This window comes from Scyliorhinus torazame, chromosome 6, assembly GCF_047496885.1.
Source record: "Scyliorhinus torazame isolate Kashiwa2021f chromosome 6, sScyTor2.1, whole genome shotgun sequence".
Classification (NCBI taxonomy): domain Eukaryota; kingdom Metazoa; phylum Chordata; class Chondrichthyes; order Carcharhiniformes; family Scyliorhinidae; genus Scyliorhinus; species Scyliorhinus torazame.
This window is the reverse complement of record NC_092712.1, coordinates 51,026,172-51,042,526: the sequence shown is the minus strand read 5'-3', so window position 1 is coordinate 51,042,526 and position 16,355 is coordinate 51,026,172. Positions and strand designations below refer to the sequence as shown.

Here is a 16,355-nt window from a genome sequence, read left to right as displayed (position 1 = left end):
CTCTAGGTGATGAGAGGTTGTGGGTTTGGAAGGTGCTGTTGAAATCGCTGCTTTCTGTGCCTCTTGAAAGTGAACTGACTTTACTCTCCCTGTGGCTTGTCTTGAGAACAGACCCATTGGATTGAAATATGAGAAGGCAAAGGAGTGGAGGATACCGTGCGTGAACGCACAGTGGCTCTGTGACATTCTCCTCGGGAACTTTGACGCACTACGGCAGATACAGCACAGTCGCTACACGGCATTCAACCTCCAGGACCCCCTTGTACCCAATCCGCAGCTGGTTTCAAATCTTTTAGGTATCGTATTATCAACCTTGAGATTATTTTTTTATTGCAGTTCTTTACTGACAGGTGACTAAAAATGTGAAGTTGGGCTGGATTCTTCAGAACCAGATGACCATCCAAACCAGCTCACGTTGAATTTCTGCAGGCGCCTGTGGAATAGGTTTCTGTGGACGGAAAGTATAAACGAAAAGGCTGGAAAGCCATGCTGGACCCATTGGTTGAACACTGACCAGCATGCTGTATCTTTCCATCACGTTCTGTTCTCTTTCTCATGTCTAGCTTCTGTGATTTCTCTTAACTCGTGTTCCTGTTGGTGGAACTTTGTTTTGTAATCAAAGCGTTCGATCAGCTACTTTGGTCACAATGAATTAAAAACTTGAAAGTTCATTGGTATAGGGGTGTGATTCTCACGTAGGGCTTTTTGTCATATTACAAAGCGACCTTTTGGCGTGGCACAGTGGTTAGCCTTGCTGCCTCACCGCGCCGGTGACCCGGATTCGATTAGGACCTTGGGTGACAGTGGAGTTTGCACGTTCTCCCCGTGTCTGCGTGGGTTTTCCCCGGGTGCACCAGTTTCCTCCCACAATCCAAAGATGTGCAGGAAAGGTGGATTGGCCATGCTAAATTGCCCCTTAGTGCCCAAAGATGTGCAGGTTAGTGAGGTTTCGGGAATAGGGCGGGGGAGTGGGCCTAGATGGGGTCCTCTTTCAGAGGGTCGGTGCAGACTCGAAGGGCCGAATGACCTTCTGCATTGTAGGGATTCTAAGGAATTAAATGCATCTCCAGTACTGCAGTAATGTGTGATGGTAAACGTAGCAATTTTCTTTGCACTGAAGCTATTTAATACATATTGGGCAGTGTTTCTATGTTTTGGAAAGGTGATGAAAAGGTTATCCGTCCTCCTTCCGTTCTTTCTGTAAAAACTCGAACCGGGAAAGATGTTGGATGTCCAGAGGTCAGTAATCTGGCTGAGATTCCAGCCCAGAATGTTCGGGTGCTGACTGATCTGTACATTTCCAGTGTTTTCACATTTTAATCTAGTGCCATCGACTTGCGCATCATTTTTTAAATGAAGACCAAGATGTGGATGTTAAGTTTGATGTCGTTTGTATCATTTGCAAATAACAATTTGGTGAAATTCTTTTCAATTTGGTTTTCAGCTGCCTGGCGGCTGCCGCTGAAGATCTCACCGGAGCTCTTGATGGTAGGTTGTGGTGTTTAATGAGCCTCTATCTAGAGTACGTACTGCTGCTGTGTATTTTCTCCTTTCACGCCCTGTCCACCGTTTGGCTCTGGATCAATCCAATAGCCCAAGCTTGTTGCCTTATGGCAGATTAAATAGCTCATTTAAAGTTGTTTTTAAAAAAAAAGTATATCTTGTCCATTGCAAATATTGTACACCCCAGCACTTGGCAAAAAAAAAAAAATGGCCTACATTTGCAATAAGTGCTATTCCTGACTTTGAACGGTTCCACGGCTCTTTCAAGCCAGTGAATTGTAGTCCCTGCTGTAACGTAGGTAATGCAGCAGGCAATTTGCACTCAGCAACGTCCCGTTAACTTCAGTGATGACTAGATGATCTGTTTTAGGAGCATTCGTTTGGGATAAATATTGCCCAGGATGCCAGGGAGAAGTCAGCTCCCAACCTTGTTCTTTGAAATGGTATTAAAATGTGCTTAGTTTCAGTGGATAGGTCATTACCCCCTATGTAGTGGTGCTAGGAGGAAATATTCTGTCCCCACGCATTGCATTTTTTACGGAAGTAGCAAATTCCTCGGTGAACTAGTGCTGGTCTGGCTTTGGGGGTAGCAATGCTGGGAAGTCGCTGAATTCCACAAACAATTGCTTGTGCCAATGATGCCATGGTCAGCAGATTTAAACTGTAAAAACCCTGAATTGAGGTAAGACTGAGTGACATTAGAACTTTTGAGATAGTTCGTGACACTGAATGATTTGCAGAAATTACCCAACAACGGAAAACAATAAAATATAAATTAGCAATGCGAGAGAATTGGCAGTTTGGCAAATGCAAGTATCAGTCAACGGAGCCTTGGTCCTTCAGCACAAAGCATCCACGGCCATAATATCCGCTGACTTCAGCTTTAGTTGTACCTGGATCCAGTGACTTAGCAGCCGCAAACTGAAATGAATTATGAGCAAAGACTGGGCTCACTCTTGGAGTGACCAACCTGATCCAAGTCACAGGACCTCGGTTTCTAAGAAGAGACAGTAAAATGTCGAAAACTTTTCAAATAGTCTTTTTCCCTCGCAAGGTTTGACAAATGAGCTTGCGCCAGTGGAGCTGGTGCCAGTGGAGGCATTGACTGGGTGCAGTTAATCGGGGAGTGCAGGTCAATGGTGATGGGTGTGAAAAGGGGCACCGGCCACAAATCTAATTGCAGAGGGAAAGAAGACGTCTTAATTTAGCGAGAGGGGTTTTGGAGGCCATTTCATAAATGGGGACCGTAATCAAAAATTGGCAGGATCGACGTCTGAACAGTGGTCGAGCAAAGCAGGACTTGTTGCGCTACAGAAAACCCAAGTTTCAACTTAACCATACCGTTTACAATGTTAGCGTGGGAATTAAAAGGCAAAGCATGGTCCAGCCAAGTTCTGAAATATTTGTAAGTGAAAACTTGTTCAAGTTCAGAGTCGTCGAGCTTTAAAATTCTTAGTTTTTCCTGATAAACAACATAAACCTGATTTTAGTTGAGTTCAGCCGAAGGCTAAGACCAAAGGATGCCTGGTGTGCATTAGCAGCACTGAGCTGTAAAGTGTGCAAAGCAGAATCAATGAATGGTCCTACAGAATATAAGATTGTACCATCTGCAGACAAATAAATAAGAGTTTCCTGTTACTCCCTGATGCATTTCATCCCGAAATCAAGAATTGAAAAGTTCAATGAAAATGTATTTTTCATCTCAAGTATAATTAAGGATGAATGTAAGGGGCTTAAAAGGGTTCAATAACGAGAACTGGTTGCGTTTAGTGGGAGATGGTGGCCTCGTGGTAATGTCACTGGACAGCCAATAGTCCAGTGGCCCAGGTTACATGGTAGCTGGTGGAATTTGGTCAATAAATCTGGAAAATAAAAACAGTCCCAGTAAACTTTTCATCGGTTGTCGTAAACACCCACCTGGTTCACGGATGTCCTTTAGCTGGTCTTGCTGATGTGGGTCCAGATACACAGCAATGTGATTGACTCTTCACTGACCCCCGAAATGACCTAGCAAGCTATTCAGTTCAAGAGCAATTAGGGATGGGTAATAAACGCTGGCCTTGCCACCAAAGCCCACATCTCAAGAAGGCATAAGGAAACAAAATAGTTCAGGCATATATTCCTGGGTGGGGGTGAAGCGGTTAAGGCTGTAAACACTGGCCATCTGTAACCTTCTCAAAGCCTGATTTTCCCTGATGTTGAATATTTCACATTTCCTGGCAGCCTTCAAGACCGCACTCAAAATATTTTAGCAATAGAATGTATTTGGGATAGGCAGAAATCCTGTGAGCTACAGCCACTAGATTATAAAGTTAGGTGCTCGTTGGTAAACCTATCAATGTTGCCAATAAGTGATAGAGTTGATACCCGGCGTGACCACACAAGCCATCATCAGATAGCTGTCAGATGACAGTGTCCTGAAAACAGACTTAATTTCACTTTTTTCCCGAAATAAACTAATGTATACCTTGTGACTTCGCCCGAGTGAGCAAGAACATTTGGTGTCACAAGCCTGAGAGAAGCGATGCGTCGAAAGACTGGTCAGTGGGGAAAGTATTGGGTTTACATCTGATGGTCAGGATTATTTATGCTTGAGGGCACCTTTGGGCTTTTTGGAGGGGCAATTCTAAATATTTACTTATACCTCAGCGCATCAAAGCGTGTCACAATTGTTGAACATTTTTAATTTATTAGAGGATGTTTGGAGAGGCTAATTGGCAGAGTAGCACTGTGTTTGATCCCCATTCCAGCTGAAGCACTCTCGGGCACTGCTTCCTCAACCTGTCCCACAGTCAGATCCGTCTAAGCCAAGGTTTGGCAACACTCGGATAATCGAGGACTATGAACAGGATCTGCAGTTGTTATAATAAGGGGGGAGTGGCCCAAGGAGGATGGAAACCAACCTACTTTTGGTCCCTTTCAAACCGTCACACCTCCACTTTCTCAGTTGCTTTTCCTGACAGCCATCTGTTCCCTTGACCTGTTGACACAAATCTCTATTCAAAGAGGAACCCATACAGCTGCCCAGAATGTTCAAAATTCAGTTCTGAATATTTTTAATCCTCAGAAGTGGCTCGGGACAAATATTTTTCAAAATTGCACTTGTAGTCAAACCGCTTCCCTCAGCTGTTAACCTTTAGTTGACCTCTCTCTTACTTGGGCCACTTCTTAGGGGCTGTTTAGCACAGGGCTAAATCGCTGGCTTTGAAAGCAGACCAAAGCAGGCCAGCAGCAAGGTTCAATTCCCGTAACAGCCTCCCCGAACAGGCGCCGGAATGTGGCGACTAGGGGCTTTTCACAGTAACTTCATTTGAAGCCTACTTGTGACAAGCAATTTTCATTTCATTCATTTCATTTCATTTTTTCTCCACAGGGAGTTGGCTGAAATGGTCAGGCCAGGTTAAGCTCAGCTCCCGGCCTCGCAGCTAAACATTGCAACCTTTTTCCATAGTCCACACTAAACTCATGTAATGTGTTTTCATTGCATTCCTGTATGCCGGCTTGAAAAAGGCTCTTGTTTATTAACAGTTGCTTGAATATTGCTGAAAAGAGAATTGCCAAAGCTTGCACTCGGAGAATGAATGAATGAATGCGAGATTTCAAAAGATCACAACAATTTAGACTGGAGGAGGAAAAAGGTGCCGATTAGTTGGCAGAGCTTCATTACTGGCTGAGGCATTGCCATGGTGAAAGCAGAGCTATATGTAACTCCTTCTTGACAACATACAATATTTTGGCCTCAGCCACTTTGTGGAAGACAATTCCACAGGCTCACCACTCTGGATGAATACATTTCTACTCATCTCATTCCTAAATGCTCCACCCTGTATCCTGAGACTGTGACCCCTGGTTCTGGACTCCCCCACCATTGGAAGCAACCTTCCTGCATCTACCCTGTCTAGTCCTGTTATAATGTTATAGATTTCTATCAGATTCCCCACTCCTCATTCTTCTGAACTCCAGTGAATATAATCCTTCTTCAGATAAGGAGACCAGAACTGCACACACTACTCCAGGTATGGTCCCATCAAGGTGTTGTGCAATTACAGCAAGACATCCCTGGCCCTGTACTCTAATCCTCTCTCTGTGAAGGCCAGCATACCATTTGTCTTCTTTAGTGCAGATATGCTTACCTTCAGGGACGAGTGTGCGAGGACACCCAGGACTCGTACATTCCCTCCTCTCAATTTGTAGCCATTCAGATAATCTGCTTCCTGTTTTTTCTACAAAAGTGGATAACATCATATTTATCCACGTTACACTGCATCTGTCACAGATTTACCTGCTCGCGCATCTTGTCCAAAACACATTGACACATCTCTGGATCCTCCTCATAGTTATATCAATATAGTACCCCACTAAGTCACTGCTTGCCATTTGGAAAAAGACCCGTTTATTCTTGCTCTCCCAACCGGTTTTCTATCCACCTCAATACACTACCCCTAATGCCTTGCGCTTTAATTTTACACACTAATCTCTCATGTGAGACTTCTTCAAAAGCCTTTTGAGCCATTGCGAACGTGACTTAAATTTGTTAGTGCTGCCCAATTTCATCTAGCAATCGACGTTTTGGTAAGCTTTGGCAACAAGCTCGATTAATACAATAGCCCTTTAGCTACTGTGGTAACCTAACCACAAATAGGTAGTCGAAACATGTTAATCTTAAAGTTATATAAAAATAACAAAGTTTAAAATACAGCATGGACTCAAAAACGAGAGCAGCTCGTTAAACATCGGAATAACGTAACAGAATAGATTTAGAACCAACAACAGCTAAATACGAATACACACAGAAAACAACTAATGACATCACAGCACTTACTGATGACATCAGCAGTGAATTTAAATAAGATGTATAATAATAACACTCTATAACAACTACAAATCTCTAGTGTTCAGTGTACCTAGAAAAAAAAGTGAACACACTAAATTGCATAATCACAATGAAGGAGACCATTTTGATTTCAATTCAGGCAGCTGGTTATTAAATTTCAGATTTGGCCTTCACACAAAGTGAGTTAGGTGCTTTTGAATGATTTTCTGGAGGCTAAATTTTTTAATCGGGCTGCTGTGAGGGGATTTCTTACCATGATTACAACACAGATGCTATTTGACCCATTGAGGCCATGCCTGGATGAATGAACTAATATAAGATATAGGAGCAGAATTAGGCCATTTGGCCCATCGAGTCTGCTCCGCCTTTCGATCATTGGCTGATCTCGTCCTTGCCGTAACTCCACAGTCCTTCCCATTCTCCATAACCCTTTAACCCATTAACAATTTTAAAAACTGTAACTCCTCCTTAAAGTTTCTCACTGTCCCAGCATCCACCACATTCTGGGGTAGCAAATTCCACAGATTCACAACCTTTTGGGAGAAGTAGTTTCTCCTCAACTCTGTTTTAAATTTGCTGCTTCTTATCCTGAGACTATGACCTCTCGTCCTAGAATGCCCCACAAGAGGAAGCATCTGCTCCAAGTCTACTTTATCCATATCTCTTATCATCTTGAATACCTCAATTTGATATCCCCTCATTCTTCTAAACTCTAGAGAGTGTAGGCCTAAACTGTTCAATTTCTCCTCATACGACAAACCCCTCATCTCTGGAATCAACCTCGTGAACCTCCTCTGAACTGCCTCCAATGCCACAACACCTTTCCTCAACTAAGGAGACCAAAACAGTGCGCAATACTCAAGGTGTGGTCTCACCAAAATGGGCCATTTTTTTTTACTTTGTGAGGTAAAGTTCAAATTAAATTGTTCCTCGAGATCGTCAGACGTTTCTCCCCACTGCCCCCGATAGAGGATATTGGAGGTGCAGGACTGAGACGGTGGTTGATTTGGGGGTAATTTGAGACCCGAGCAGGAGGCTGGATCAATATCTGTTGAGAAGGGAAATGAAGACTTGGGAGAGCCTGGAACACCACTGACCTTCTCAGGCAGGCAAAGGATAAGAGAATTGAGGATGGAAAGCTCCTGATAGCATATTCATTCTTGGACTGGATGGGCCACAAGGCATTGTCTGGCCCTGGATTTTAGGACTAAATTGCGAATTATTAATTGATACCAAATGATGTAAAATTCCCGATAATTCTTGAATAATTGAACAATCTCAAAGAAGAGGCCAAGTGAGCGATGTGGTCAGAGGTCTTCCAAAGTTGTGAAAGCGTTTGTAATATTAATTGCAGAGCACCCACCTGTTTTTTCTCTTTGTGGTGGAGGCCGAAACTGGGGGGCCAGAAATGCCTCCCTCTTAAATCCATAAGGTATTCAGGAGAAACCTCTTTCCCCAGAGTGGTGAGAATGTGGAACTTTTTCCCACAAGAACTAGTTAAGGCCACTCCTACAGATGCATTGAGGGGGATGCTAGATAAGCGGATGAGGGGTGAAAGGAATTTGAGGAAATGTTGATGGTATTCGATGGAGGAGGGTGGGAGAAGGCTTATGTGGAGGATAAATATACTTTATAAACCCACTGAGGATGCCTTATGGTGTACAGTCTTCAGCTCTTCTTTTACCTTCCAGAGTATCCGCCTCCAGACTAAACAGAAACAGAATGAATGTAACCTTCCGCCTCCTGTAAAAAGAGCAAGGTAAGGAACCTTATTACACAAGGGTTGTTTTAGAAATTGCATATTTACTGTTACATTGACCTGTGGGATAGAGCGTGTGCAATAAGAGAATTAATTAACTTAACCAACAGGTGCAAGGCCCAGTCATCCAGTTCTGGTTGTTCATGTCTTGGTGTGCCGTGTAGTAATTCTTGAGTCTTGGTTTAAATGCCCCCAGAAAGACCGTAATGATTTGAAGCAACTTTTGTATTACATGACTCCCCTAATTGTTTGTCTTGCCAAACTCCTGCTGTCCGCGTTTTAAGTTGTGTTTTGTCCTATCGTAGAATACACACGTGTTCACTTTAAGATACAAAGTCAGATACTGAAAACTGAGCAATCACAGCTTTCAGAAACTGATGGATGCAGGCAATGGCCTGCAATATTTTTTGCTTTTTCTCTCTTGCCCAGAATCATTACAGAAGGAGGCTTTTCTGCCCATTAAATCCACATCAGCTTTTTCAAAGAACAATCTAGTTGGTCTCACTCCCTGCTCGTTCTTCACATCCCTGCAATTTGTTTTCTCCCTCCAGCATCTATCCAATCCCCTTTTGAAGGCTGCTACTGTATCTGTATCTGCCACCCTACCTACCTACCAGGCAGTGCATTCCAAATCCACCTGTTGCCTTTGGCTCTTTTGCCCAGTCACCTTCAGCCGACTTCAGCTATTTCAGCAGCTCCTCTTATCAAATCTCCTCCGCATCCTCTGCTGTTAGGAGAACGATCCCACTTCCTCTAGTCGACCCACATATCCATAATCCCTCATCCCAATATCTCTCCCAAAGGTCTGTACATCCCTACAAGAGTGCAGTGCCCAGAACTGGACACAGTGCTCCAGCTGGAACCAAACTAAAGTTTTATGTGGGTTTAGCATAACGTCGGTACCTTCAGCCTTTGCCGCCAAAAAGCCCAGGATCCCATATACTTTATTGACTGCTTTGTTGCTCTACCCTCCTGCTTCAAGGATTTGTGCACAAACTTGTCAAAGACTCTCTCCTTGCACCCCCTTTAAAATTGTACCATTTATCTTGTCTCGTCTCTCCTCGTTCTTCCGGCCAGGTGTATCGCCACCCTGTACTGTGCTAAATTTCACCCACCAGATGTCTTATCCGTTCTACCAGCCTGCCTGGGTCCTCTAGATGCCTATCACTACCTTCCCCACTCTTTGCGTTCGGCATCGAAGTTTAGTGTCATCTGCAAAACCCCAAACTGTGGGGCTTGCACCCCCAACTCCAAGTCATTGATGTGTATCAGAAAACACAGTGGGCCAAGCGGCTGGGGGAACATCACTGTAGACTTCCCACCTGCTGTGCTAGCTGGATGTCAGTTATTTATTCATCCTCTTTGAGTTCTGGTTCTTCATGTCACCCTTCGACCCTTGTACGGATGATCTGATCTCTTCAAACATCTTCTCTACTGAGTTGTACTGAACTCCTGTATGCTTCACCCGATGCCTGTGTCTATGTATTTACATTGTGTATTTATGTATGGCCCATGATATTTTCATGTCTTGAATGATCTGCCTCGACTGTACACCGAACAATACTTTTCACTGTACCTCGGTACACGTGACAACAAACAAATCCAATCCATTAAGCAGGTGGGACAAACACCCTTCTGCTCGAGGTCCCCCTGTGCAGCTGAATAGTCGGAGGGGCGAATGAGTGATGCGGGGTGATTGTCCTTCAGGTTTGGTGACCTGTTCAGTCAGCAGAAATCCATGCCCCGACCTAAGACTGGGAAATTACGAGTGAGAGTTCAAGTCGTACCTCTCTGTGGTACCACGCATTGGAGCTCCAATTCACTTCAACCGTGTTAAACGTACACAACCCACTGCAGTTCATCAACACCCGCTGTTTCAAGAGCCATTTCCATGTTCCGTCAGTCTTGAACAAAAGTAGGCTTGTATAAATTTCAAGTTCAAAGCCATCGACCTCAGTAGAACAGAAATTTGCGATTTTTATCTCTTTATCATCTTGGGCTGAATATTTATGAAATGCGAGAGAAAGAAATGTGAAATCTTTGCAATTCGTCGTACTTGTGGTTTTCACTCTTCACTGTCACTCACTCGCCCCTGCATGTGTCTGTCTGGCCATTGTGTCAGAACAATATTGAGATGGACTGTGATTGCCCCCCCCCCCCCCCCCCCCCCCCCCAAGCCCAGTAGTCTGCCTTTCGAACATTACTCTAGTAGGCATTGTTCAATGCCTTCAAGAAAAGGAGGTCCTCCTACAACATTAAGGTGGGGGAGATAGATAAACTGGATGGTTATATTCCCCCCCCCCCCCCCCAATATCAATATGCTCACATTTTATGACCCTTGTCATCTTGTCTAACCAGGATTGAAGATTTGCCACCACCGTCAAAAAAGCTTCCGCCAGAGTCGACACCAGCAGTGCTGTTCACAGGATTTGAGCCTGCGCAGGTTCAGCATTATATAAAGGTAACCTTCCCTTCCCATTTATTGAGCTACATAATACTGAGTGGTCTTCGGCTCAGAAACCATGAATGTAGCAGCCTCTCCCTGAAATCAGTGCCAACCACTTAAAGGGCGTGTTTTTTTCTCTCACCGTTGCCAGGTGAAAACCAAGGGTTCGTGAGTTGGTAGGATGCTTTTACATGTATGGTACACTCCAACTCTTGTTCTTTTATTAAGAAGCACAAATTTCCACCCTGAATTGGGAAGTGGGGGAAGAGTACAATGGCAAACGGTTTGTTGCTTAGATGGGCAGCACAGTAGTTAGCACTATGGCTTCACAGCGCCAGGGTCCCAGGTTCGAATCCCGGATTGGGTCACTGTGCGGAATCTGCATGTTCTCCCCGTGTCTCCGTGGGTTTCCTCCCGGGTGCTCTGGTTTCCTTCCACAAGTCCCGAAAGACGTGCTATTAGGTCATTTGGACATTCTGAATTCTCCCTCTGTACCCGAACAGGCGCCGGAATGTGGCGACTCGGGGCTTTTCACAGTAACTTAATTGCAGTGCTAATGTAAGCCGACTTGTGACAATAAAGATTATTTTTATTTTGCTGAGCATCAGTAGCAATCTGGAAAAATTGCACTTGTACAACATCTGCTATCAGAGGGACCTTGATGTGCACATACACCGGTCCCTTAAGGTAGCGGAGCAAGTGGATACAGTGGTTAAGAAGACTTGTGGGATACTTGCCTTTGTTAGTCGAGGCATAGAGTTTAAGAGCAGTGAGGTTATGCTGGTACCGTGCAAAATGTTGGTTGGGCCACAGTTAGAATCTTGTGTGCAGTTCTGGAATCCACGTTATTGGAGGGATGTGATAGCACTTGAAAGGGGTGGTTAGCATTGCTGCCACACAGCGCTCGGGACCCCAGTTCGATTCTGACCTTGGGTGACTGTGTGGAGTTCGTACATTCTCCCTGGGTCTGCATTTCCTCCGGGTGCTCCGTTTTTTTCCCACAGTCCAAAGATGTGCAGGTTAGGTGGGTTGGCTATGCTAAATTGCCCTTAGTATCCAAACGTTAGGTGGGGTTACAGGGATAGGGCCGGCAAGTGGACCTGGGTAGGATGCTCTTTGACAGTTGGTGAAGACTCGTCTCTCTCCTTCTGCACTGTAGGGATTCTATGAAATGTAGCAGGGGTGATTTACCAGGATGTTGTCTGGGCTGGAAAGGTTTAGCTATGAAGGGACATTGGATAGACTGGAGCTGTTTTCCTTGGAGCAGAGGAGACTGAGGGGGTATGTCATTGAGATGTATAAAATTATGTGGGACATAAATGCAGTAGACAGGAACAAATCTCTCCACCAAGATCAATAACCAGGGGGTGTAGATTTAAGATAAGGGGTAGGAGGTTTAGTGGGGATGTGAGAAGAAACCTCTTCACTCAGAGTGTAGGAGTTCGGCACTCGCTGCCTGAAAGGGTGGTGGAGGCAGTTTATAGATGTGCCCTTGTGATGCCAAGGCATTCAAGGCTATGGGCCAAGTGTTGCAAAATGAGATTAGAATAGTTAGGTGGTTGTAGTACCTTCTATCCCTACATCCAAGTCATTAATATATATTGTAAACAGTTGGGGCCCGAGGACCTCTGGCACCCCACTCGTTACATCTTGCCAACCAGAAAGCACGGTAGCACAAGTGATTAGCACTGTGGCTTCACAGCGCCAGGGTCCCAGGTTCGATTCCCTGCTGAGTCATTGTGCGGAGCCTGCACGTTCTCTCCGTGTCTGTGTGGGTTTCCTCCGGGTGCTCCTGTTTCCTCCCATAGTCCAAAGACGTGCAGGTTAGGTGGATTGGCCTTGATAAATTGGCCTTAGTGACCATAAAAGGTTAGGTGGGGTTATTGGGTTACGGGGATAGGGTGGAAGTGAGGACTCAACTGGTTCAGTGCAGACTCGATGGGCCGAATAGCCTCCTTCTGCACTGTATGTTCTATGTTAAAATACACATTTATCCGACTTTCTGGTCTCTGTCAGTTAGCCAGTCTTCTAATAAATTACCCCATATCTCCTGTGATCTCACTTTATGTATTAACCTTTTGTGCGGCACCTTATTAAATGCCTTTCGGAAGTTCAGATACAACACATCGACAGGATCCCCATAATCCACTTGCCTTGTGCATCTTTGAAGAGTTCTGGCAAATTAGTCAAACATGATTTACCTTTTGTGCCTTAAAGCGCAGACCATTTGCAGTAAAGTGGATGAATTAATCTCGCAAATAGTCCTGGCTTTGGTCTCGAACCTGGAGACTCTGCTACCACAGCATGGGTGAAAAGAGAGGGAGGTCAGTGATGAAGCCATCGTTGGAACTGATGGAAGGGCTGTGGGGGGGACGCTTTTTAGAACGGAGTGATGATGTCAATTTTTAAATATATTTATAGGGCAGCACGGTGGCGCAGTGAGTAGCCCTGCTGTCTCACGGCGCTGAGGTCCCAGGTTCGATCCCGGTTCTGGGTCACTGTCCGTGTGGAGTTTGCACATTCTCCCTGTGCCTGCATGGGTCTCACCCCCACAACCCAAAGATGTGCAGGGTAGGTGGATTGGGCACGCTAAATTGCCCCTGAATTAGAAAAAAGGAATTGGGTACTCTAAATTTATTTTGAAAAAAATAAATAAAATGTTTTAATACATTTATAGACCAAAGTTTAAAACCTCTCGAGGGGAAAGTATCTGACATTTCTCTTGGTGTTTTGGAGCCATTATGTTAGTTGTCATTAGATTGTCTGCATACATTGATCATAAGGTGATACTTTTTTTTCTTCAAAAAATGATGAAAATATCCCCTTCATGCTTCTGACATCTCTAGATTTCATTTATCCATTGCACTCCTGGGACTGGTTTCACATTGTCCACCTCTTGTTCGAAACATTGCCTGCGACGAGTGTCGTCGCCGTTCTCTCTCTCTCTCTCTCCTCCTCCCCCCCCCCCCCCCCCCCCCCCACCCGGGTGTGCGACCAACATTGGCTCCACTTGAGCAAAGTCTCAGTTTTCAAATCCCTCCATAACTGCCTACAACACTCCCAGATCTTCTCTCAACTGGCCTCTTGCCCTGATTTTAATTGCTGTGCCATTGGCAGCTAATCACTTCAGCTTCAGAGTCCCCAGGTTCTGGATTTCTCTCCTTAAATCTCTCATCACCTTTTCCTCTTTTAAATACACTTGTTAAAATCTGCCGCGTCATCAATGCTTTTGATCATCTGTCTCGAAATGTCCTTAAATGATTCGGTATCCAATTCCATTTGATAATACTCCTGTAAAGGCCCTTAGCATGTTTTAAGCACAGGTTATTATTATTCAGCAATTGTATGGCTTTGAGTTTTTCTTTTTTTTTAATAGAAACTCTATGTTCTTGGTGGCGAAGTTGCTGAATCTGCTCAGAAATGTACTCACCTGGTAGCGAATAAGGTGACCCGTACGGTGAAATTCTTGACTGCCATCTCGATCGTAAATCACATAGTCACACCCGAGTGGTTAGAGGAGAGCTTTAAAACTCAAAAATTTATTGGTAAGTAGGTCTGCCTGTACTGTTTTCAGAAGTCTTTAACATCTCACTCCAGATTGTGAGGTAATCCTAGCAGTAATATGTGCATCTCAAAGATTGTGATTGGGAAAAGTTGCGACTCAGCATTAATATTATTGTAATTGTCTATGTGGTGTTAATGCACAAATGCTGACCAATTGAAAATAAACCACATACCGGTACACTAGCAGTGGATGTGTGAATTAAGTGTTTATTTTTACGCTTTGCTGACTAAACCTTCAGTACCAAACTGACTGCACCATAGTTCAAGCCTGGGCAGGGAATAGCACGACATAACGTTTTTCCATGGGGAGTGAGGGAGGTGGAACAGAAATGGTCTGCTCAATCCCACTCTCTCTCTCTTTCTCTCTCTCTCTCTCTCTCTCTCTCTCTCTCTCTCTCTCTCTTCCCCCCCCCCCCCCCGCCCCTCGCCCCAGCTCGTCCATTCCTGCATTGGATGGCCAATTAGTGGCTGCCCGATAGGGAGATGGCCAATTAGTGGCTGCCCGATAGGAAGGAGGCCAAATAGAGGGGAAAAGGGGGTCTCCGCACCCAACTGAGGTTGTAGGCTGAGATGTCATGTGGCAGAGGGGCAATGCCACGCGCAGGTAGTCGGTCACGGTTACAAGTTTAAAAGGCGACCTGCTCTTGGACACTGGACACAGTGATGTGATGATGTTGTATTGCCAACCAGATATCATCACACCAAATTTCAACATTGGGGTGAGGTCAGGCAATGTCCCGTCCAATTTGGAGGTGTACAATCCAGTCCTATGTAATTAAAATTAATTAAGCAATATCAATGTGCTGTTCTGTAGTGTATTGTTTATGATCGGTTAGCGGGTGCAGAAGGCCTGCAAACAGCAGTACCCAAGTTGTCTCTCAAACTGTAAATCATTCTACCTGCACTGCTGGTTTCCAATTTTGGTTTTAGTGAGTGCCAAATTTATATGAAAAAGGGAAGGTGACAAATTAATTTGGAGCTGGATCATCTTTATTTTCAGTTGCTGCTTTCAATGAAGATTGAATTCATGCAATCTTTCATTCTCCAAAGTGCCTTTGACATTATGCAGTTGAGAATAAGTTTTTTTTAAAATAAAACAATGTTGCTTTAAGAATGACTGGCAGTGTGATCGTGACCAGATCCAGGGATTTGAATTGTTCTTTTATCCAGAAATATTTGACTGCAGGATTTGGGAAATAATTTTATGCAAAATGTATTATGTGCTCAAATTCTTGTTGTTTTTCCCCCACCCCCACCATTCACTTTTATATGTTTTTACCAGAAAGCACAGTTCATGCATGGGTTGGTGAATGATGCCCCTCTCCTAAATGCTAAGCTGTCAACAGATAGAGTTTTCCACACCTGTATCACGCCATTTCTCCCACAGCTTCTCTCAGTGAGGAGGTAGCCCATGTTTAATGCCTCAGCATAGTTGAGATTGGTTTAGAGTGGATAGTCAAATTTCTTCTATGAATATAATAGAATCATAGAATTTACAGTACAGAAGGAGGCCAGTCGCTCATCGAGTCTGCAACGGCCCTTGGAAAGAGCACCCTACCTAAGCCCACACCTCCACCCTATCCCTGTAACCCCATCTAACCATTTTTTGGGGACATTTTGGGCAATTTAGCATTGCCAATCCACCTAACCTGCACACCTTTGGACTGGGGAGGAAACCAGAGCACCCGGAGGAAACCCACGCAAACACTGGGAGAGCGTGCAGACCCCGCACAGACAGTGACCCAAGCCGGAAATCTAACCTGGGACCCAAGCTGTGAAGCAACTGTGCTAACCACTGTGCTACCATGCTGCCCTACTGCATGAAATATAGCATGCTAGGCCCCGAAGGTTTCTCGCCTTAAAACTAACCTCTAAGGGCTCTCCCCTAAAGGACATTAGTGATGTTTGGTTTGAGCTGATTAAATCAGTGGCCTCGTTGGTACTGTTTTTTTTTTTTTTTTTTTTTTACAACAATCGACCATGGGTTTCATGGTCATCGTTAGACTTCTAATTCTAGACTTTTATTTAATTCAAATTTCACCATCCCGCCATGGTGGGATTTGAACCCGGGTTCTGCGGTCATTGCACCGGGCCTCTGCATTATTAGTCCAGTGGCAATGTCACTGCGCCACTGCCCTCTAGTCTGCTATTGTGTAAAATGTTTGGATTAAGATGACCAAATAGATGGTCTCATTGGTTCCAGCTTTCTATTGTGGTCTTTCTAATGGGTAGATTTTGTTTTTCTGCAG

General features: G+C 44.5%; 1 protein-coding gene across 1 annotated transcript in view; it reads left to right on the top strand.

Moving 5' to 3' along the window:
• paxip1 (PAX interacting (with transcription-activation domain) protein 1) overlaps positions 1-16,355 on the top strand; it is a 124,227-nt gene that overhangs the window by 100,395 nt on the left and 7,477 nt on the right. The window contains exons 12-16 of the mRNA XM_072508194.1: positions 112-296; positions 1,445-1,488; positions 8,029-8,096; positions 10,455-10,557; positions 13,919-14,087. Coding sequence (XP_072364295.1) covers positions 112-296; positions 1,445-1,488; positions 8,029-8,096; positions 10,455-10,557; positions 13,919-14,087 — 569 coding nt within the window. The remainder of the gene's footprint in view (positions 1-111; positions 297-1,444; positions 1,489-8,028; positions 8,097-10,454; positions 10,558-13,918; positions 14,088-16,355) is intronic.